General features: G+C 43.0%; 1 protein-coding gene across 4 annotated transcripts in view; it reads right to left on the reverse strand.

The window, feature by feature from the left end:
- Positions 1-23,830, reverse strand: part of ITPKA (inositol-trisphosphate 3-kinase A) — a 107,075-nt gene that overhangs the window by 5,169 nt on the left and 78,076 nt on the right. Inside the window, exons 2-7 of one of the 4 annotated variants that reach the window (XM_061611385.1) lie at positions 20,015-20,111; positions 17,650-17,863; positions 13,036-13,240; positions 4,117-4,179; positions 2,781-2,844; positions 1,263-1,334 (exon numbers count right to left, since the gene is read on the reverse strand). In XM_061611385.1, coding sequence (XP_061467369.1) covers positions 2,785-2,844; positions 4,117-4,179; positions 13,036-13,240; positions 17,650-17,863; positions 20,015-20,111 — 639 coding nt within the window. In that variant the 3' untranslated portion in view covers positions 1,263-1,334; positions 2,781-2,784. Of the gene's footprint in view, positions 1-1,262; positions 1,335-2,780; positions 2,845-4,077; positions 4,180-13,035; positions 13,241-17,649; positions 17,864-20,014; positions 20,112-23,830 lie in introns of those variants that run through there. The other 3 variants (XM_061611384.1, XM_061611383.1, XM_061611382.1) reach the window with 3 other exon arrangements.

Consider the following 23,830-nt stretch of genomic DNA (forward strand, 5'->3'; position numbering starts at 1 on the left):
AATGGATCTCTTGCAGGGGATGTCATTTGATGACCATCAAGGACTGGGCAGGTTTGTAAAGGAGAAGGCATTCTCTCAGTTAGCCTGGCCCCAAGTTGTTTAGGGCCTTATAAACTAACAGCAGAACGTTAAACTCAGCTCAGTAGCAAAATTGGCAGCTACTACAGTTTCTTTAATAGCAGCATTACACACTCATGGTAGGTTACCTTACTGAGCAACCTAGCTGCCATATTCCACACCAGCTGCAGCTTCCAAACCAACTTTAAGGACAGCCCCTCCACACAGAACACCTTGCAATAATACAGTCTCAGGGCCAGCTCCAGGCAAGCGGGGGACCTTGGGCATCAGCTTGCCCTGGCCCCCCGGTGGGTGGGTGTGCATGCGTGCGCAGCCCCCCCATGCCCCCCCTACCTGTCTAGTCTTTACCATTGCCCTACGCGCACACATCTCTGCCATAAACTAAGATGGCGGCAGCGGCTTCAGTACCTTAGAGAAGCTGCGGCCGCCATCTTCATTAAGAGCAATGCTAAAAAGCTGGCTGACAAGTAAGTGGGAGGCGTGGATCACGGAAGGGGAGTGGAGGGCCCCTCAGGGGCTCCTGTAGCTCCGGGGCCCTTAGGCCAGTGCCCATCCTGGCTGCCCTTTAGAACCAGCCCTGCTTGAGGTTACTAATACATGGGACATTGTGGCCAAAGTACCCCTGTCAGGAACAGTCATAGTGGCACCCAAGCCAAAGCTTGTGAAAGGCACTCTTAGCCATTGCAGCCACTTGGGCCTCTAGTGACAGTGATGGATACTGAGAGGGAGTGCAGTCCCATTCAGAACAGGCAACTCACCTATTTCTCAGACTCAGGAACCACTCATCCACAGGGCCTCTGCATTGCTAGGACTCAGCTTCAGTTTACTGGCCCTCATCCAGCCCACCATTGCATTCAGGCACTGTTCCAGGGCTTGTACAGTCACACTTGAGTCGCATGTTAGAGACAGAGCTAAGTATCGTCAGCATACTGATAACACCATGTCCCAAATATCCTAATGACCATTCCAATGGCTTCATATAGATGTTTAACAACATTTGGGACACAATGGCACTGAAGGACTAAATCCTACTCAGAGTAGACCCACTGAAGTCAGTCATATCTATTAACTTCAGTGGGTCTACTCTGAGTAGTACTAGCACTGAATACCACCCTAACTTTATTACTTATAGAAGTATGTGTTAATACTTCAGACTGCGACCTTCTCTTTCAGCCACAACTCACCTCATGTCGTTTAAAGAATTCAGAAGACTCGAGGATATCACGAATTTCATACAGACGCCTCAGATATTTTTTCTGTTAAAAAATGGGGGAGGGGTGAATCAATTAAAATTTTACTGTCACACACATGAGGTGAAAGCAACAGAAAGGCAAACTTAATCAACCCTTGCTGTGGCAGAAATTGCCTCAGAGACCACTCTACCACTGAGTAATTTGAGACACTGCCCATCAGAAACATCAACACAAATCCTCTGAAAATGAGAGTTTCATAGATCAAAATGTTTGGCAGATTATGCCCTGTAGATTGCAAGTCACATCTTGCACAACTGTGCTGTCTTGCAACACTACAGCCAGTCATATTAGTGATGGCTAAACTCTTATAATTTCCTCTCTGAAGAATTTCATTGGGGGGGGCAGAGCATGGAAGAATGATGCAAAGCTCCATCTCCTCATGATACAGTCTGAACAGTGCTACATTGCCTGAGAGAAAAACAGCAACATTTATATGTGCAAAAAGTTATATGTCTTTTAGGTAAAGTCAACAAAGCAAAGGGGTTTTTATGCTTTGTAGGACTCCTGGTAAGCAGGCTAAATATCTGTGTTCAGAGCTGCTCTGTGTTCTTGGTATAAGAAGGGCATCAAACTTGAAAGGGACACACCTCCTTTCATATCTTTAAGCCATGATAAATTATACTGCCACAAAACCACAGGAGTACTATTTATGGTTTAATATTAAATTTAATAGCCACGTCAGCCAGAAAAGCCCTCAAAGTAGCATATAGCAATTACAAAATACAATTTAAAAACAATAAAAAATAGAGATGAAGCAGCCAGCATCAATAATGGTAAATCTAATCAGGGGAGTACATAATCAAACATCAAAAGTCCAACGAAATCTTCACTGTTTTCCTAGGAAATGTACTATCCTGAGGCAGAAAATTCCAGAGTTTGAACAACAGAACCAAGAAGGGTGTGTCTTATGTACACTTATGCAGGTGTACTTCAGGCAGCAGAGCTGCCCCACCAATGATCTTGATGGGTGGGCAGAATCATGGATGGTCCTTTAGAGACTTCAGATCAAACCATTTAGAACTTTAAAAATGATAACCCAATGCAGACCAAATAATATTGGAATAACATGCTCCAGATAAAAACAATATACTGATAGCAGCATTCTGTACCTAGGCAGTTTCCAAACACTCTTCAGATGCAACAGCCCCTCATACAGTGCTCTGTAATCATCTAGCCTGGATGCAACCAAAAGCTGCATGACGACAGTCAATTCTGCTGTCTCCAGGGAGGGCTAGAATTGGTACACTAGCTGAAGCTATGCAAAAGCATTCCTGGCCACAGCTACAAAATGACCATCCAAGAACAAAGGTGGGTCTAGAAGCACTCCCAGACTGTGAACTTGGTGCTTCAAGGGGGAAAGCTGCCCCATCTGAGACAGTTGAATACCCATTTCCAGATCAGCTTTTCTTCTGACCATAGGCACCTCTGCTAATCTGGATTAAGCCTCACCTTGTTAGCCCACATCCAGCCCATCAGAGCCCCCAGACACAGATTCAGGGTTTCCACTGCCTCCCTGGAATTAAATGGAAAGGACAGACAGAGTAGGGTGTCATCATCATACTGGTGACACTGCACTCCAAATCTCTGGCCAACCTCTCCCAGTGGTTTCATGTAGGTCAGGGGTGAGGAACCCCAGGCCTGAGGGCCCTCAGGGCTCTCGCCTATTTATTATTATTATTATTATTATTATTATTATTATATCCCACCCTTTCTCCCAGTTCACATCCATACCTCTCTTCAGGCCTACTTCATGTTTTCTTTGAGTACTTTTGCCTAGTCAGAACATGCCCTTGAACTGTGATAATGCCTCTTGCCTCCCTGGACAGAGAGATGTGAGTGCATGGGTATAAACGCCTCTGACTTTCGTGTGGCTGTAATATCACTTATTGTACAAAGAGTTGCACCCACTTTTGCTTCTGGCACTGCCAACACTGCCATGCAGGCCCTGGAAGGCTGACTATACGGTAATGGGTTCTTGGCTAAAAAAAAAAAAGATTCCCCGCTTCTGATGTAGGCATCAAATCGCATGAGAGACAAGGCAGAATCCAATAGCATTCCACGGGCCAATGGCCAAGGAGAAGAATATTAGTCCTCCCAGCACTACCTTCTGAAACTGCCCTCCAGGCAAGACTAGAGATGTGAAGGCCCTGGGGAAAAACCGGCAGGGAAACAGAAAAATTGGGAGGGAAAGAGAAGAAAAATTGATTGTTTCTGAATTGTCCTGTTTTTCCCCCAGGCTTTCATATCTCTAGGCAAAACTAGAAAAGTATAAAACACATGCTTCCAAGCCCCAGCTCAGACAGGTGATCCAGGAAGACACCATGGTCAATGATATTGAAAACTGCTGAGGGGTATAGGAAATGCAAAAGGTCTAGTTCCTGGAGAAGATCATCCACCAAGGTGACCAAGACGGTCTCTCATTGAAAACCAGGTCAGATGTCTGACCGAAATGGGTATAGATAATCTGTATCATTAAGAAAATTACACATTAAAACATTTTGTTTCCAACCCCCACCCCGAGAAATTACCCAGAATAGAGAAATCTGGAGAGGCGGTTGTAGTAGTTTTAGATGGTCTTATCAGGAGTTCTGGAGGAAGCAGTGGCATTTTGGCCTCCTGCAAGGAAGTGTCCACAGGCTCCTCTACCCATTTGTCCATTCCCTCCAACCCAGCAGCTTTAATTAGCCATGTCAGGAAATGGTCAAGAATGCAAATGACTGGCTTCAAACTTCCAAGTATGGCTTACCAATATAGTTGTATCCCCTTTAATAAATTCCACAAAAACCTGAAAAACTTGCTCCCATGTCTTGGTTGTCTTAAAGTTGGTGTTACAAGTCCCATCCGCCTTCTGTACGGAATAAAAAGTAGAGAGAGGAAACGTGTCATTCCACATGCAGAGGAAAGGAAAAAGGGAAAGCATCAGCATGGGAACGAAGAGAAAAGACATTCTCAAATGGTGCATCCAACACATTTTGAGTTTGATGGCTCTTCTTCAGATGCAACTCAACTAGTTCCATCATGACAGATCTATTCTGCATACTATTTGCTAAATCAACACCAGTGTGCTGCAGAGCAGGGGTGGGCAGAAGGTAGAGCTTGATCTACTGGTAGATCTACTGGTACATCCGCAAAGATTCCTGACTCCCAACTGTATAACAATAGCAGCAACAAAATTACACCCCTCCACCCTAAACTATATTGCTGAAATGAAGTACGCTTAGGGTAACCAGGAGCGGATTTTTATGTGGAAGGACAGTGCACTGCATTCAGTTCTGGTATTCAAAACAAATTCCTGGGCTCAGAATTATTTAATTCTAAATGTATGTTTCTTGCATTTGGCTCTGGTCAGTGGATCTTGGGGTCATAGTTAAAAGCAAAGTAGATCCTGCAAGCCTGAAATCTGCCCACCCTGGTATAGAGGTTAAGAGTATTGGATCAGGACTGGTTCAAATTCCCACTCAGCCATGATGCTCACTAGGTGAGCTAGTCACTCTCAGCCTAATCATGAGCTCCTCAGAGGAAAGGCAGAAAAGAAGTGTAATAAATACATTAAATAAATAAAATATTTTTGATACAAACATGTATTTTAGGACATACTTTACATTATTAAACAAGGTGGGCAGGAGGGATATAATAAGTGGCTTCTGACACATTAAAGAGTAGTGTGTTATGAAGTCATGCTTTTGGCAATTAAAGAATGAAAACCAAAAAAGTATCAGTTGTATAGAACGTAGGGCTACAGACATCGTTCCATCAGTGCAAGGATTTTTCCTTGCACAGCAGAACGTTCTCCCCCTCTCCTCCCCCTGTGCACCTGCTAAATCTGTTGGGGGCATTCCTCCAACCCTCCGAGGCAGATTTGGGAACAGCACAGGGGGCGTATGGGGAAGGAAAGAGGGGAAAGTCCCATTGCACAAGCAGAAGTCATTCCACTTGTACAAATATTTAGTCGAATGCTGCTCCTAGAAATTGCTAAAACTCATCTCTGGGTTGCAGTATAATACCCACCTGAGTCCAATTTGGCCTTGTGCATACCCATACACACACACCTATCTTTAAGCAGGGACAACTAACTGCATGGCAATTCTATGTCCAGCACCCTCCCATTTAACAGCCTCTCCTCCAGCAGAATAAACCACTTTTGCTCCAAAAGTGTGGGCCAGCCACGGGCACAAATGTATGCGCTTGATAAGACATGGAAAAGTTATATAACTGCAGTGCACAGTGTGGGCAGAAATGTCTAGGAGAACTCTGAAGCAGTGTACTACAGGCATGCCTGTGAGGGCAGAGAAAAGATCCTTCCACAGTCTGTTGCCAGATGGCATACGATTCATGCACAACATTCTGCAGTGCCAGATTCATCAGTGGAGAAAATTTAACAGCATCCTCCACATTTGTTGATTAACATCAAAGTATGACCTGTGTCGGTTGCTTGGGTGAGGAACCTTCCTTCCGAAAGTTTATTTTATTTATGAAGCACCAAAAAAAGTATTTTAGAATTTTAGTGCCGTGTATCATCAAAAGGTAGTAATACTACACACATCTGGTATCTAATGATGTTGCTGCTTCCTTTCAGCAAATGCCCACCATTGGGGAAAAGAAATTACATCATTGTGGACCCTAGTGTCTCTCCCACCCCTCCCAGGTTTAGCTAATAAGGCACTCCTTACCAGTTGATGGGAATCGCAAGTGGGGAGTGTGCTGTTTATTTTATTTATTATTTGATTTACATCCCGCCCTTCCTCCCAGCAGGAGCCCAGGGCGGCAAACAAAAGTACCAAAAACAATTTAAAACATCACATATATTTTAAAAAGGTTTAAAAACATATTAAAAAGCAATTCCAACACAGATGCAGACTGGGATTAGGTCTCAACTTAAAAGGATTGTTGAAAGAGGAAGGTCTTCAATAGGCGCCGAAAAGAACACAGCTGGCACCTGTCTAATATTTAAAGGGAGGAAATTCCACAGGTAGGTGCTGCCACACTAAAGGTCCGTTTCCTATGTTGTGTGGAATGAACCTCCTGATAAAGATAGTATGTGCAGGAGGCCCTCACCTGCAGAGCGCAGTGATCAACTGATATATAAGAGATAAAATGGCCTTTCAGGTATCCTGGTCCCAAGCTGTATAGGGCTTTGTACACCAAACTAGAACCTTGAACTTGGCCCGGTAGCAAATGGGCAGCCAGTGCAATTCTTTCAGCAGCAGGGTAACATGTTGGCAATACCCTGCCCCAGTGAGCAGTCTCGCTGCTGCATTTTGCACCAGCTGCTGCTTCTGGACCAACCTCAAGGGCAGCCCAATATAGAGTGCATTACAGTAATCCAGCCTGGAGGTTACCAGTGTGTGGACAACAGCGGTCAGGCTATCCCGGTCCAGAAATGGCCGCAGCGGTCTTATCAGCCAAAGCTGGTAAAAGGCACTCCTACCCACTGAAGTCACCTGGGCCTCTAGTGACAAAGATGGATCCAGGAGCACCCCAGACTACGGACCTGCTCTTTCAGAGAGAGTACAACCCCATCCAAAGCAGGCAACTGACCAATTATCCGAACTCAGGAACCACGAACCCACAGTGCCTCCGTCTTGCTAGGATTCAGACTCAGTTTACTGGCCCTCATCCAGCCCACCACTGAGTCCATGCAGCAGTCCAGGGCTTGCACGGCCTCTCCTGATTCAGATGTTACAGAGAAATAGAGCTGGGTATCATCAGGATACTGCTGACACCTCACCCCAAAGCTCCTGATGACTGCTCCCAAGGGCTTCATATAGATGTTAAACAGCATGGGGGACAAGATGGTACCCTGCGGCACCCCACAGCACAACTGCCAGAGGGCCGAAAAACAGTCACCCAGTGCTATTCTCTGAGAGCGACCTTGGAGATAGGATCGGAACCACTGTAAAACAGTTCCTCCAATACCCATCTCACCAAGTCGGCCCAGAAGGATACCATGGTCAATGGTTTCAAAAGCCGCTGAGAGATCAAGTAAAAATAACAGGGTCGCACTCCCCCTGTCCTTCTCCCAGTAAAGGTCATCCATCAGGGCAACCAAGGCCGATTCAGTCCCATAACCAGGCCTTAATCCAGACTAGGATGGGTCAAGATAATCTGTTTCATCCAAGAGTACTTGCAATTGCTGTGCCGCAACCCTCTCAATCACCTTCTCTAAGAAGGGGGTATTTGTGACCAGTCAATAATAGTTGCAAACCTATGGGTCCAGGGTGGGCTTTTTCAGAAGCAGTCAAATCACCGCCTCTTTCAGGGTGGCTGGAACCAGTCCCTCCCACAATGATGCGTTGACCACACCCTGGATCCACTCAGTCAACCCCCCTCGACAAGCTTTAATAAGCCAAGAAGGACAAGGGTCGAGAGGACACGTTGCTGGCCGCATCATCGCAAGCACCTTGTCCACGTCATCAGGCTACACAAACTGAAACCATTCCCAAGATGTTGCAGCAGACGTTGCACTGGACACGTCATTGGGAACTACAGTAGAGGTGGCTGGGGCACTAAGACTGCTACGGAGGCGAGCAACTTTACCCTCAAAGTGCCTTGCAAACAATTCACAGTGGGCCTCCGAAGGGTCTAAAACTCCATTTCCTAGAGTTGACGTCAACAGACCACTGACAATATGGAAAAGTTCCACTGGACAGCTACTTGAGCATGCAATGGAGACAGAGAAGTGGGCCTTCTTCCCTATCCTCACCACCATAAAGTAGGCACAGTTATGATGTTTTACTCGTGCCCAATCAGCCTCACAGCATGTCATTCACCACTTGCACTCTAGCCATTGTCCAGTCTGTTTCATTGCCCTCAGCTCACCGGTGTACCAAGGTGCAAACCAGGCTCCACAACGCCAGAGAGGGCGCTCGGGGGCAACCATGTCAAGAGCCCGACGCACCTCACTGTTCCATAGCGTGGCAAGGGCTTCAACAGGGTCACCTGCTCTGGGAACTCCCCCAGGGCATTCAGGAATCCAGTGGATTCCATTAGTCTCCGGGGACAGACTGTTGCACTCGGGTCCTACTTGCAGATTTCCCACGGGCACACGGTTGGCCACTATGAGAACAGAATGTTAAGCAAGATGGGCCTTGGGCCTGATCCAGCAGGGCACTTTTTATATCCTTAAGGGTTAGCAGCTGATCACTGAAAATAAATGGACTTGTAGGTTCCACACAGAACAAAATCAGAGTAGTGGTGGGTGGAGTCTATGTAAACACACTGTGCACACTCACAATTCTCAGCATGTCACATTCAGGGCTAGCGTTAGGGGTGGGTGAGTTGGGCAGTTGCCAGGGGCACTGGGCTGAGGGGGGTACCAAGCAGAACTGAAGGGAGCGCCAAGCTGAGCTTACTTGCTGTGTTTTTTGTATGTACTGTCTGCAATGAACTAGAGTGGCAAAAAGCAAGTGTCTGTAACCTTTTTTTCCAAGATCCTACAGGTTGTTTGAGTGCTAACTTCAAAAAGGATATTCCTTCAATTAGCTTTAAAGAATGTTTCTTTTTCAATTTCCACTTTGATGTCATTTGTGCTAGGTAAAAATCAGTAGAATACAACTTTACCTTGAGACAATGTTACCGACCACTTAGCACTTCAAATACTATAAAAACTATAAGCACTATATAAATAATAATAATAAAATAAAACCATAAGCTGAAAGCGATCGATCAGCTGGATACCCTTTTGTTCTGAGCCTCAAATAGCTTTTTAGAAGACATTTTCACAAATATCCCAGTCAAGACATTTACATATATATCCCACCATGGAAGGTTGTATGATGGTATCAGCCTTGTGTGCTACAAAACTGGCTGGTATCCAAGGTCATTGCTAGGCTTGGACATATGGTTACTACAACTCTGTATTTTGGGGCAATGGTAATTTTCAAAGTTAAAAAAAAATCTGCAAAGGAAGAAGACTCAAGAAGCAGCTATAGGCTGAAGTACAGGGATTGCCACCCGTCGCCTACAGGCACCATGGTGTCTGCAAAGATCTGAGCTTTTATTTTTTTTAAAAAACAAGTCTCCAAAGAAGAAAGTTATGGAACAAAATATGAGGGTACCTTTTAAGCAATTTCTGTGAAATGAGCCAGCTTGGCTGACCCTGCCTATCACTGTTAGCCAATGAGTGAAGTCAGAGCTGTTATTGATAAGGGAGTTGTTTGGACACCAGGCAATAGGAATCCCTTGGGTCCTAAAGAGTTGCTGTTTTGCCCTCCCTTTTAGTGCACTTTTTCTGTTTCTGTATTTTTTCTAGTCCTTGGAATCTCCATAGTTTGCCCTTCCTTTTTCCCTAGCAACCAGGATGAATTTTTCCTGTGCTGGGTTCGCCTGAGACCAAGTAGTGCCTAGAAGGTATTTTTTGCAAATTATACTACACAATAAGTGTGGATGAATGTTAAAGAATTCCCCTTCTCCCCAAATGTGAAAACTTTGCAAAGAGACTTAGGCATGTCTTCTGCTTTACAGGAGCTAAAGACGAGGGACTCGTTATGAATTCACTGTATAGTTAACTTACAGTATCATGGTGTACATGTCTATTCAGAAATATGTCTCTTTGTGTTTAATAGGGCTTACTTCCAGGTAAGTAGGTACAGCATGGCAGCCTAGACTTTGGTTTAGGGTTGGCAGTGGGGAAAAACAAGGTTCTTGTGCCTTTAACTGCTGTATGACATTCAGAAATTCAACAGCTTAAGCCTTTTCTGGCATGGAAATACAAAAAAAATAGACAGCAGTCACTGTTATGCCATACCACATGGTAGCCATTTTGTGCTATGCCATGCCCCCCCCCATGGCAACCATTTTGTGATAGGTGCCCCCAAGCACTCTCAAAATTTGAAATGTGCCCTCTGGTCAAAAAAGGTTGGTGAAACCTGCTGTAGTATATGATGATACTGTCCCTTTAAGACAGTTATACCACTCCAACAGAGGATCTATTTCTTGTAGCTGAGGAGAGAGAGTTGGAGCTTAGGGAGAAGAGCTTGTAGCAGGAGTCATTTTGTGTGTGTGTGCGGAACATAATAAAGAATATAGGCCTACAACTCCATGAGGCCTGCAACGCTATGTGAGTCATCCTTTGAGAGCCGTTTATGCCACATGACAGAGATGCCATTGGGATCCTAGAACTGGAGAAGGAGTACACTGAAAGCAGAGCAGCAAATAAGGGACAGCTCACTCTGGGCCCTTCTCATAGGCACTGCTAAATGAAGCCTGGGAACAGCAGGGTCTATTACACAATCCTTTTTGTATATTGTGCCATGATATTGTGCAATCCTGCACAAGCCATACAACTTGATAACACTACAAGATGCAGGGCTGCCAGGGGAGTGGGGGCAACTGGGGCCACCTGCCTCAGTTCCTGTGCATACCATTGCTCCCTGCCCTGACCGTACCACATTGCTCACCAGAATTCTTGGTATTTCATTTAAACTTTTTATAAAAAGAAGAAATGATATATTAGAGTGTAAGATAACACTGAATCTCAGCATGTAGTTGTGTCATAATGGAACCTCTCCCCTGTCATGATGAAGTAAATATTCACTAATAGGCAAAAAAACCCTTGCAGTTTAAGAACATGCCTATAGCCAACAGATATTTCCATCAAACTTCAATAAACAGGGGAATTGGGGAGCTATAGTGAATGCACCAGGAGAGCAGGAGACCTGACCTCCTCTCTGAGATATTGGACTGCCCTACAAATTTGTCAAAATGCAAACACAATTTGGGCTAGTCTTTCATAGTCCAATCCACTTCCTGTATAGCTTGGAAGAATATGGTAAGGTGTACCTTTGAGCATATGGTGACTGGTGGCAGCACCTGTAATCAGGACTGCATCTCCAAAGATAGAGAATTACATTTTTTGTATTTTGTTGGTGTTCTTCTTACTTTGTTTCGTTCCTGTGTTCAATAATGTAGTGGCAAATTCAGAACTGCAGGGTCCCTTCATGATAGGCAGAGCTACACCCTGCCCCCCGTACTATACGTGCAGGTTTCATAACTTATGAGCAGGAAAAACAGTGGGTAGATGACAGCACAGAATTTATTTTCCAAGACAAAAAAAATCAATTAAGACACATAAATTGGATTATCTCCAATATAGAGGAGACTGCATTAGAACAGAGCTAAACATTTTAGTATTTGTGGGTGTGAGTTTATGCTGTTTAAGTTCCTCCCCACTACTGTACTAGCAAGCAGAGGAATGGCAAATGGTGCATAAAAAAATAAAAGGTTTCTGTGCCCATCTACTCCAACATCTTGTCCTCACAGTAGACAGCAAGATGCCTATAGGAAACTTGCAAGCTGGACCTTGCAAAGAGCAGTCTCCCCTGCTGCCGTTTCCTCCAACTGGTATTCAGAAGCATACTACCTCTGGCACTGGACATAGAACAGAGCTATCATGACTGGTAGTTATTGATACCCTTATCCTCCACAAATTTGTCTAATCTTCTTTTAAAGCTATCCGAGTTGGTGACCATTGATACATCTACTGGGAGAAAATTTCATAGTTTATGTTCTGTGTGAAGAAATGCTTTCTTTTGTCTGTCCTGAATCTTCCAGCATTCAGCTTCACTAAATGACCATGGGTTCTAGTATTATGAGAGACGGAGAAAAACTTTTTCGTATAAACTGTTTCCATACCATGCATTAATTTTATACACTTCTGTCCCTTACTTCCCCTTTTTCTAAACTAAAAAGGGCCCAAATGTTGTAAACTTTCCTCAATGGGGAGTTGCTCCAACCGCTTGATCATTTTGGTTGTCCTTTTCTGAACCTCTTCTCTACAATATCCTTTTTGAGGTGAGGCGACCAGAACTGTACACAGTATTCCAATTGTGGTCTTACCACAGATTTACAATATTTGCAGTTGTATTTTCAGTCCCTTTCTTAACAATTCCTAACATAGCATTCACCTTTCTCACAGCTGTTGCATACTCCTGACAGACTTTTCTTGTATTGTTACTATGGAAGCATCCAAAAGCCATGCTGTGGCTATACACACCACAGTTTAAAGTTTAAATTGGATTCAATACAACCCATATGTGCACGTTTTTCACATCATTCACATGACATTGCCCTTATTCAAGTGGCAGCCCACACTTTCTCTCCATTTAATTCGGATTTCCATGATCCATGAATAATGCAATGGGGGGGGGATCCAACACAAAATCACATTACCCACCTGTGGATGTACTGAAGGGCATTGTGTAGGGTTTTTTACATGTGTGGTGATGTTTTACTAAGTGCCATCTATCATCACACCCTCTACTTCCATTGGCAAAGCACTCCTCAGTGGGCTGCTGGTGGGGCTGGGCTGACACACGCATATTTCTTTTAGTTCTTAACCTGCTGTTTGGGGCAAGTCTTGTGTTTCAAAAACAAAAACAAAACGGCCACTTGCAGAGGTAAACAAATGCCTGTGCGCATGCCCACAATGGACCTCAGCTTTCCAGAACTAAGGGAGGGTGGGGAACAAAAACGGAGGGGAGGGGATAACAGCACACAGCATAAATACATCTCATCAAGCACCACCCACTAGTCTGGATAGGAAACATTGAGACAGAATTCAACTGAATAAAATGCGCTTGCATAAAAGCGCACATGGAAAAATTGGATCTGCACAATGCACGTATATGTTAACACTCTGGTGTGTAAGTACAGCCTGAGATGTTACAACTAGGAAAGGTTAGTGTAGGAATGAAAGACATCCCACCTTAATGCCTTCGATCCTGAAACCTAAGTTAGCACTGGAGCTGATGGTCTCCCTCCACTGCATATACCGTGGTTTGGTCACTGCATGCTGTGAGTTCTCATCAGCAGTGGGTGCCAGAGGGTCCACATCAATCATTTTCTTATACATGTCTTTACGCAGCTTTGGCTTCTCTCGTGCTTTAGTCAATTCCTCTTCCAAATATGTTCTGCAAAAATAACCTGAAATTGAGCACTTCTTTCATACTCCAAGAACATTTCCATGCCATTTATCACATATGAACCTCAGTTTTTGTTACATACAACTAGAGTAATAGTTGTATTACTAAGGTAGCTTCACTTTTCAAGTTAAATCCTGACATTGATTGGTCAAAGTTAAAACTCTAAGCCACAATTCACAGCATGGGTAAAAGATAAGCACTGGCACTGTTTTTAAAGCTGGAATCCATCACCTGGCGGAGCAGGAAAGCTAGTTTTAAATACAGTAGGGCCCCGCTTATACGGCGGGTTAGGGACCAGGCCCCCGCTGTAAAGCGGAAATTGCCGTAAAGCGGAACCCATTGACTATAATGGGTCGCGTCACGCGAAAATGACACGAAAATGCCACAAAAGCGCAAAATCGGCTTTAAAACAGGGAATTTCCCCTAATTGAGAGCCGCCGCATCAGCGGAATGCCAGAAAACGGAACGCCATAAAGCGGGGCCCTACTGTAGAAAAGCCCTATGGCTTCTAGGATTGTATGGCCCTGCAACCCAGCTACAGATTGTATTCTACTGCATGCAGCCAATGTCATCTGAAATTGAAACGGCAGGATTTTACCTGATATCCTGGCCTATGTTCATGTTCACATGCTATGATAAATCATAAAACCTGACTTACCATGCACAAACAAAACTGCACCCATTTTGCTCCTCCCCACTTGTACTGGGTGGAAACAAACCACAATCCTTGGCTTAGCATTACATCCAAACCTGGGATTGTGGTTTGTTTTAACAGGTTTTAATATTGTATTTTTAAATTGTTGTAACCTGTTCTGGGATCTCATGGTGAAGGGAAGGTAAGAATTATTATTGTTGTTGTTGTTGTTGTTGTTTCCACAATCTGCAGCCAAGGTTTATTATTGGCTTTCTGACTGTGGTCTATTAGAAGCAAAACAAACCACCACCCCTGGTTCAGATGTAACACTAAGTCAGGAATCAGGGTTTGTTTCCTCCAAGCATCAGCCGGGAGGAACAAAAGCAGGTGTGACTTTGTTCATGCATGTTTAAGTCATTGTTTAAGGCTCAACATGATGCGCAATTATGGTTGTATCATCAGTTCATCTGAGCAAATCCTACAACGATCAGCAAAATAAACCATGCTACAGGAAAATTGACTCCACACAGTTTTTGCCAAAGTTCTGATGTCTAATAGCACTACATAACCCTGATCGTGCAAAACTAACGAGAGGGAAAGAGTAAAAAAGACACAATAGATTAAAGTGACCAGGGAGCAATATAGGCTTTGCAATTTAATTTAGGGCTTTTGGTTTGTTTTGCTTTTACATAGAGGATTCAAAGATAGCTGAAACCCACAATCTCTAAATAAGAGTTGGGCTGTTACAGTTCAATTCTGACTGAATATCACTATGCATATGCTCAAGGCACTGTCTTTGCCAGCCAGCCAGAAAAAGCAGGGGGAATAGTCTCAAAAACATCATAATCTAGTTGTAGGGCCTAATACCAAGTGTTGGGCATAGTACAGCTAGTATGGGAACTCAGCTAAAACAAGCAATGACATTGACTCTTGCTCGTAAACAATACAAATGGATTTTAAATGGTAATATAATTGAGCAAGTTTCCCATATAAAATACTTAGGGATTCAAATGCAAAGTTTTGGTCTCTGGTCTCAACAACATAGGCAGGCAATTGATTCTGCGAATTTTAGTCAACAGCTTATCCTAAGAATCTTCTTCATGCAAGGTGGTCAATACATTCCCTCTGCTATTCAAACTTACAAAGCAAAGGCTCTGGCCCAGCTCACTTATGGCATAACGATTTGGATCCTGGGCTTTAATTCTCAAATGGAAAGAGTCCAGTCTGTATTTCTTAGGAAATTACTGGGTCCCTTCCCTGCGTGGGCAATGCTGCCATCTATTTGGAAGTAGGCATTCAATCAGTTTCCTGTAAAGTTTTGATTGACGCCCTAAAATGGTGGTTACGTCTACATTTCCTAGCAGCTCCTGGCAGCTATCTTTCCTTACTGCTCTCAGACTCCTTTGAGTTGTTGGATGCGTGAGATGGAGAACAAAATAACTAAGTTGGGCTTTTCCCCTGAAGGTTTAAGAAGGCCCAGATTTCTGTTGCCCAAAGATTAATAGAGTTAGACTTGCAGTATTTGAGAATTACCGCAAATAAATCCTGCTCACCATTATTCTATAATAATTTTAACAACTGTGGAATTATTGCAGCTTCATACTTGTATTCACTGAGAATTCCAAAGTACAGGAGAGCATTTACTCTTCCCCGTTTCAAAGTATTGCTATCGGCACTGTTAAAAGGATGATTTAACAAAATTCCAGTCAGCAAATAGACTTGTCCTTGCAGAGCTGGTGTAGTGGAAACATGTTTTACTGTCATGTAATTTGTACAGTGATCGCAGAAAGAAGAAAATTTCCCCGTTATTAACAGTTTTGCCTAGGGGTATTTCTGCAAATTTGATAGTGTTCTGTTTAAGGTTGTCTCACCCTCTGTTACTGAAAGTGTTGCAAAGTTCTTTTTTAGCACAATGCAAATTAGGAAAAAATACTGCCAGTCCTCTGACTAACAAACTACTTAATCTGTATTTATTTGGTTGCAGTAATTAGCAGTAGTTGTGTTCTATATGTATTTTAATTTTTAATGGTTTTTAAATTTTTGTGGTTTTTTAAATCAATTTTAATATTCTGGTCTGTGAACATAATAAATGATTCATTCAATAGGACTCTTGCATTATTCTAGCTATGGAAGTGACCAACTGAATAAGCCTAGCTAGAAGATGTCCTCCATGTCCATGGATGAATCTCAATCTGCAGATTTAGCTTTTGAAAATGGTGCTATAAGAAGGGTTAGGAAATGGGCTGTCCTCATGCAGCAGATGTTGTCCCATACAAGTACATCAATCTTAATCATTGTTCAGGACTGGTTGATACTAGAGATAAACCTTATTATGCAGGTATTTGTTATTGAGCAAGAGGAAGGTGGAATTTTAATCACTGCTAAAGATTATTACAGTGATTAAAAGTGTGGAGTAATGGTTAGTGTTGGATTATGACCTGGGAGACCAGGGTTCGAATCCCTACATAACCAAGAAGTTCACTGGGTGACCTTGGGCCAGTCACTGCCTTTCAGCCTCAGAGGAAGGCAATGGTAAACCCCCTCTGAATACCGCTTACCAAGAAAACCCTATTCATAGGGTCGCCATGAATCGACTTGAAGGCAATCCAAAATTTATTGATGTACTAATAAAAAAAATAACAAGAAAACACATTTTGTCCAGAGCTAAAAACCACTTTGAAGTTTTCCAGAGGACAGTAGGCAACTCTACGGGCTGCCTGTATGCTTCTGAACCCAATTCAAAGTACTGATTGTGACCTATAAAGCTCTTTACACCTTAGGACCCAAATATCTTCTAGAACATCTCTTCTGATCTGAACATACCCAGAACCTTGGATTATTTTCTGAGCCCTTCTCTAGGTCCTCTTCTGAGGGAGGCTCAGAGGGTGGTGACAAGGAAGAGGGCCATTTCAGTTGTGGCTCCCAGTCTGTGGAATACTCTCCCCAGTGAGTTCCATCTGGGGCCTTTAGTGACATCTTTTTGCCACCGGGTAAAATCTATATTCCCCAGGATTTTGATAGATTGATAATGCTGTTTTGTTACTAGTGTGCTGTCAAAGCTTCCCATGGCTGTTAGGGGGGATGTTTTGTCTTGTTTTTATGGTATAATGTATTTATATTTATGTTTTATATGTGTTGTAAGTCACTTGGAGACCTCTGGGTAACAGGCGACTAACAAGTCTTAACGTTGTTATGATGATGATGGTGATGATCATATCATTTCATATACACTGTACTACAGTACGCTTCTGTACTTCTAAGATGCTATAAGAAGGAGACCAGCAGAATCACTCTACCATAGGAGACATTCAGAAACATGAACTCTGGAGATTTGGTCTGTCAATCAAAACAATCTTACTCTGCAAATGATGAAATCAACCCCACTCAGGGTACTGGTGCCCCTACTACATGACCTTACCTAACCGTGGACAACGTGAGACAGGTTTTGAAAATATATTCTTCTGTCAGCTCTGGAACTTCAACAAAAAGAGGTCTGCAGGGACTAAGGATTTGGCGAGTGCCGAGCTCATGGAAAGGGAAGAAGGAGGGAATGGGAAGGACTGGGCAGGAAGCTTGAATTATGAACCCCAGTTCTCAAACGGTTTATATGTCAGAGTTATTATATTATAATAGCAAAAACTTTGTCATAAGTTGTTCAGTACTAACAGTACAGCAACACCAGGCTGCCATCTCCCCTAAATCACAAATGTCTCAAGTAACCCGCAATGAGACAGTAGGGTTGTTGCTTTTAAAGGCCTCCCACCTGATTCCCATCTTACAGTCCATCACACAAGGCCCTTCAAAGTCAGCTAGAAGGTCATCGAGTTGCATATAGGACTCGCCATCTCTCTCCACCACACCATGGAAGACAGGGACACAGGAGTGCAGTGGGTCTTTCATCAGCAGCTCAAAGCATTTCTCCTCATTCTCAGAGTAGCGCTTCAGAATCGTCCCACCGTCAGCTGCCTTGAAACTCCCTGCAGTAAACAGAACCATGATGGCATACAACTTTCAATCAGGTACAAGGGAAAGGCCTCTCCCTCCCAGGTGAATGCCACATCTTTATCTTCCTGCTAAAAGAATTTCCTGGAAAGATAACACTTGTAAAAAGAACACCCAATGCAAACAATGTCTGTCTACTAAACAAAAAACACCATTTGGACAGAATCCCATGAAAAAATGTCTACACCAATCATATAAACATGTCTAAGTCTAGATGCACTAGACTGCACAGAAAGTTAACAGGCCAAACCATGTTACTTTGGTAGCCGGATTCAGTGATTAAATCTATGCAATTCTACCACTGTGTCCTGAATTGAGCTCCGTGCTGTAATGGCTCTTAGCACACAAGAGGGAAGCTATCAATCAGTCACTGATCATTAACCAACAAGCCAAGTCTAAAAGCCAAGTCATGCACTTTGAGTACACACACACTCTTCTCCAGGTACTACAGCACCCTTGAAATTTGCAGCTCCACTGTTTAAGGTTCAAAAGTGTCTAGCCTCAGCCACACAACCAATGAGATGAGGCTAGACATAAGCAGTGGCCCAGAGGATGCTACTTTCATTACTGTAGAGGTGAGTGTAAAATCAAAGACAAATCTTTTTTCTGCTTCAGTATCTAATAGTCAATGTCTCCTGAAACAAATTCATACCCTGAAAGGCAGAGATCAAGCCTGAATTTTACACTGCCTTCATGCATTGTAAACTGGTCCGCCTTAACTCCTGCAATCCCAGAATTCTCTGCAGCCCGTATCAAAATTTACAGGCTTCTCTTGGAATCAGAGCAAAACCAGATGTAATCCATTAATCCTCTTCATTCAAAGTAAAAAAAGAAAAAGAAAAATGACTGTACAAGGAAATGCCTCATCTTCCAGAAAACTCTGCACATAGCTCTGTTGACTTATGTTTTTCTCTTACCTCAATCAGTTAGTTAATACTGGAGCATGAAAGAAACCATGCATAAATCACATGAAGTCAGTTTTTTTAAATAAAAAAAAAACTTGGCCTGCAATATTCCATCCATTTCTACAAACACTACATAAAACATAATCTGCTTAAGCAGCTCCTTACTGGCTACCCTGCCAAACTTTCCTTTTAGGTCTCTTTGACATGCACTTTCAGCACACTCCAGCAGTGGCCTCATCAGTATTTCCTCTTTAGAGTTTAGGCTTCCGAAACTTTCATGTAGAAATAGTTGGACTATAGTATGCAAGTCCAAGACACAGATATGGGAGCATGCATATGTATGTGGACACACAGTGAAACCTAAGTCTTGGAGACCACTTATAATGTATGTATTTTGCATCTACTCCAGACATTTTGCAGAGAAAAAGCAATGAAGACTAGTTGTGTGGACAAATCTTATCTTGCATGCCAAATTTTGCACCCAGCTAAGTGAAAACACTACTAAGCTATAAATTCCAAGCATGATTAGTCTTTTTAAAATAACAAAATAGGACTTGGATCATATCTATTTTGTTTTTAAACTTTGTGCTAGAATTTATTATCAATCTTCTGGTTATTGTTCCCGTCAGAAACACTGACCCCATGTATTATATATTTTCTTTGCACTAGTGAAGTTAAGAAAATACTGGGTTATATCCAACAGTGTTGCTCAGTGGATGGTATGGCTACTATACCAGATTTAGGAGGGCATAGGGGAACTTCAGAAGAGAATTGGCAAAACATGTTTTCCTACCTGTTCCACTAATGGAAGCCTTACCAGTAGCTGAACAACACCTCTGGATACAACACACAGTTTTATATCAAATGTGATGTTTTCAAAATTCTCATGGAAGCTCAGAGGTCACACTGGAACTCAAAGAACACAGGCAGCTCTACCTGCTGAACAAACAGACTGACCTATTCAGTCACTTAACGAGCTTCCATCTTTATCAGTTTACTTATTTAAAAGTGCATGTTGCCCAATTCCAAAGGTGCAGAGTGGGCAGCATATTTAAAATCATATAGTAAATACGGATGTATGGCCAAAGATAATAGGGCATTTAAGGCTGATCAGTTTGGAGTGTCCAGGTAAAGAAGGGGCCATATTACCCTCAGAATCTTTTCAGCCTTTCAATTACAAACTTCCAATTTCTAATGGGCTGAGCAAAGAAAGGTTTTCACCTGTATGACCAGCCAGCTGCACCCAGGAGTACCGCTTCTTGAAGGGACTGATGACTGGCAAATTGACAATTGTTTTTATTGTCTGCCATGCTTTTTTCTGAAACAAAAAAGGGAAACCCATCAGTATCATCACAAACTACATATTCGGGCATTTGCGCACAGATGTGCATGGCCTCCCACTTGCGCTTATGACTCCTCATCAACTTCCAAGGCAGACCTGCCACTACATCCAAGAGGATTCGCATTTAAGACACTTTAAATCCAATGACTCATGTAATTAGTTTATACTAAGTGTTCATCAAAGGCTAACACAGGCATGGCTAATTTATTTTCAACAACCCAAGGAATGTCACACCTTGTTAGATGTCCAAGACAACAGCATTAATCCCAGAGTGGGTAGCATATTTAAATTAAGTAGAAAAGCTTTATCTGCATTCTTGCTCACTCTCTGTCACTCCCAAATAATCTGGATTATTCTGGCTAATCGGTTATTTGCACTGCTTGATAACCACACATTCTTTTCAATTAAGAACAGGGTGAGGGTGAAACAATTCAATCCATACAACATGGAGGCACTGTTAGCAGTTGATTCAACCTAGGAGATGGTGCTTAGCCTTTTCTGGATGAAGCTATACACCCCTAAAAGATTGTCCACCATTCTGAAAATACCAGTTGAACCAGCTTTCTCACTGGAGGACTAAGAGGCTTCCATTCCATGGGACACATTGCCTTCCATCAGCTGAAAGATAAATGCCGCACAGAGATAAGTCTCCCACCTTTATGCATCCCTAGTAGCATCCAAATTTGATTACTACAATGTATTATATGGGACCTGCCTTTCAGGAGTTCTCAGAAACATTTATCAGTTCAGAATTCTGCTGCCAGACTGTGGACTGGGACCAGCTATAGGGAACATGCCTCACCAGCTCTGAAACACCTTCACTGGCTGCCAATCTGTTTCAAAGTGTAGATGGTGCTCACCTTTAAAGCTCTATACAGCTTGGGATCTAGATACCTTAGGGACTGCGCATGCCTGTCCATACATCAAGAGCAGTGTTGACAGCCCATCCCTGGGTACCCTGAAATTAGATGGGTTACACCAATTGAGAGGCCCTTTGGGGTTATGGTACCTCACTAATGGAATGATCTCTTCAAGGAGGCTTGCTTGGCATCTATACTTACATCCTGTTGGCACCAAGCAAAGACCTTTTTTAATCTTCCCAAGTCTTATTAGATGCCAGTGGAATATGGCTTTAATCTGCTTGTCTTTGATTGACTCTTGCCATTTTAGCTCAGTTTTGATTGCTTTATTGTTTGTTTTTCTCTCTCTCTTGTTAACCATCCTAAGAGTATTCATTTTTCAGGATAGTTGTAAAGTTTTAAATAAATGAATAAATTCCTTTTCTGCCTTCCACCTTGCTAACATTTTAAACAAGGCCAGGAAATGCTGCTATACAGTATCACCTTCACCTTTCTGTTTAAACTGTGACATCTCCTCTGGATATACTTCTGTTAGCCAAAGGGGAAAGAGAACAGCTGCCATGTCAACAGAAGAAAATGACCTTTAATGCTGCCCCACACACACACAGAGCGAGAGAGAGAGAGACAAAAGCCTTGCTCTCTAGAACTAGACTGGGATAATTAGTTTAACAGTATTTTTATTATAAGAGATTTTCGAAGCATTTTTTTTCTAGCCAACTGATCAACTCCATGGTTCCCTGAACATTATTTTATGAAAGCAGTCTGTTCTACAGTCAGGAAGAGTCAGAGGAGCTATTTGGCAAGCCTAACAAATGTGCATAAGAAATACTGTACAAACATATCACTGAGATAAAAAGCACTCCACATTGATTGTCTTCTCTCTCACACACAGCACCAGATCCTCAGGCTACACCAGGATAAGGGACTTTGAGGACGACACTGTGGTTTGTTAAGGGTGCTGGGAATTGTAGCTCTATTAGGGGTAAATTGCAATTCCCAGGATATAGGGTGGGGTGGGGAGTATGTGCTTTAATTGTATGTTGTGTGCACAGCCTTACTACAGTACAAACTAGCATCTCAATCCAGGGTTATTTATTATTATTTATTTATTAGATTTATATCCCACCCTTTCTCCCAGTAGGGTTGTTGCATATTGTTCTACAAATCAGGCTGCTGACATAGGAACGTGAACTGTGAAATACATACAGTTTGTGCATGGACTGCTCCATTGCTAAATAAAGTTTGTTTTCCCCTTCCCGCCCCACTTCCTGCAGAGGCCTATGAAACTCCCATTGCAGCAGTTCCATGTGCTAAAACCTGTTTCCATGCTGGGGTTCCTCCTTCTGCCTGCCCACTTCTCATTCCACAAGCTCCTCCCCCCACTATACAGCTCCTTAATCCTGACTGGAAGGCCTAGCTAACTGAATATATTTGGGGGGTGCAGAGAAGGAGAGAAAGGCACGGCTTTTTTCTGTCAAGATCTCACAGTTCTACTAATCATACATTTCACTTAAAAGCAATTAAAGATTGAAAGAAATTTTGCCTTGTAGCTGATGGACTAGCTTCAAATGTTTTTTTTTTAAAAACAAAATTAATTACCATTAGGAGCGGGAGAGGAATCCTACTGCCTACGCTGCTTAATTTTCATGACCCCTGGATCCTTCTCAAAGAAAATCTCTGCTGGTGCTTTGAGCAAAATTATGTTGGAATTGCCCCCCCCTTTCTTGGAGCTCTCATACTCAACAGTACAAGCCCACACAAGCCCACAAAGTGCTATTATGATAGCAAGAAACAAAAGGGGAAAGACTTTTTCTTTATAGTCTGAATTAATTGCCAGTCATCCTCCTCTATTATTTCTTTCACTTTTACATGTCCTTTGAGCTGAGCTGCTGATTCTAAGGCTCAATACATTACACCTAAATCTGTGCAGACTAGAATGTGCCATGTTGTCCAAGAACACTTTAGAACATAGCTATATTTGTTGGATAAGGTCCCATCTTATCAGTTCCTCTGAGAAGCTGAAAAGGAAAGCGTGATGGTGACAGTTGTCCTCTGCTAGTATACTGGATGTAACCTCTGAGCAGGGAGATCCCAGTCTCATCTGAAACCTAGTACATAGCCACAGACAGACCTTTTCTCCAGCTCTTCTTTCAATACAGTTCTAGGTGTGCAATGATCTCAATGTGTCAAAAGCCCTTGTGTGTGTTTAAAGACTAGCATGGTTGCTAGTCTCTGGTTGCTTTTGTGGGGAAAAGGCATTAGGTTAGTCGGCATTACTGCAGTGCTGGCCTTGCATAATAATGCCACCTCTAAGCAGTGGGTGAAGCACCATGGGCTGAATGAGGATACATGAGACCAGTGGAGGCTGTTGCTCATTGGGATGGTGGGGCAGAAGGAAGGGAGTCTGAAAGTAGGGGAGCCAGAGCCAATGCTGGATGGAGCCAACTAATTCTGGTTTTGTTCTCCTCCTCCTCCCTGCTGAATTGTACAAAGGCAACACGAAGGAGGGGAAATCTGACAACCGGTGCCAGCCTTTGCGTAGGTTGTTAGTAAGGAGGTGGGCAAGTGGGACTGGCTGAGGGCAGACTAACCTTGGTGGGGCAGTGCCCCATTTGCCCTAAGTGACTAGCCTTCACTGCATGAAAGCAATCTGTTTAAAACCCCCAAAGCTGGGCCTTTGAATGTCACAAGTGAAATAAAGAACAGTTCCATTGACATAGGAAAGAGTGGCAGAAGAGGTTCAAATCAGTAACTACAGCTATTTATTAATGGGGGAGTGGGAAATTGACCTGCTACAAAGAAATAAATTAGTATGATTAGATTTGGGTCTTGATT

This window comes from Rhineura floridana, chromosome 2, assembly GCF_030035675.1.
Source record: "Rhineura floridana isolate rRhiFlo1 chromosome 2, rRhiFlo1.hap2, whole genome shotgun sequence".
Lineage (NCBI taxonomy): Eukaryota > Metazoa > Chordata > Lepidosauria > Squamata > Rhineuridae > Rhineura > Rhineura floridana.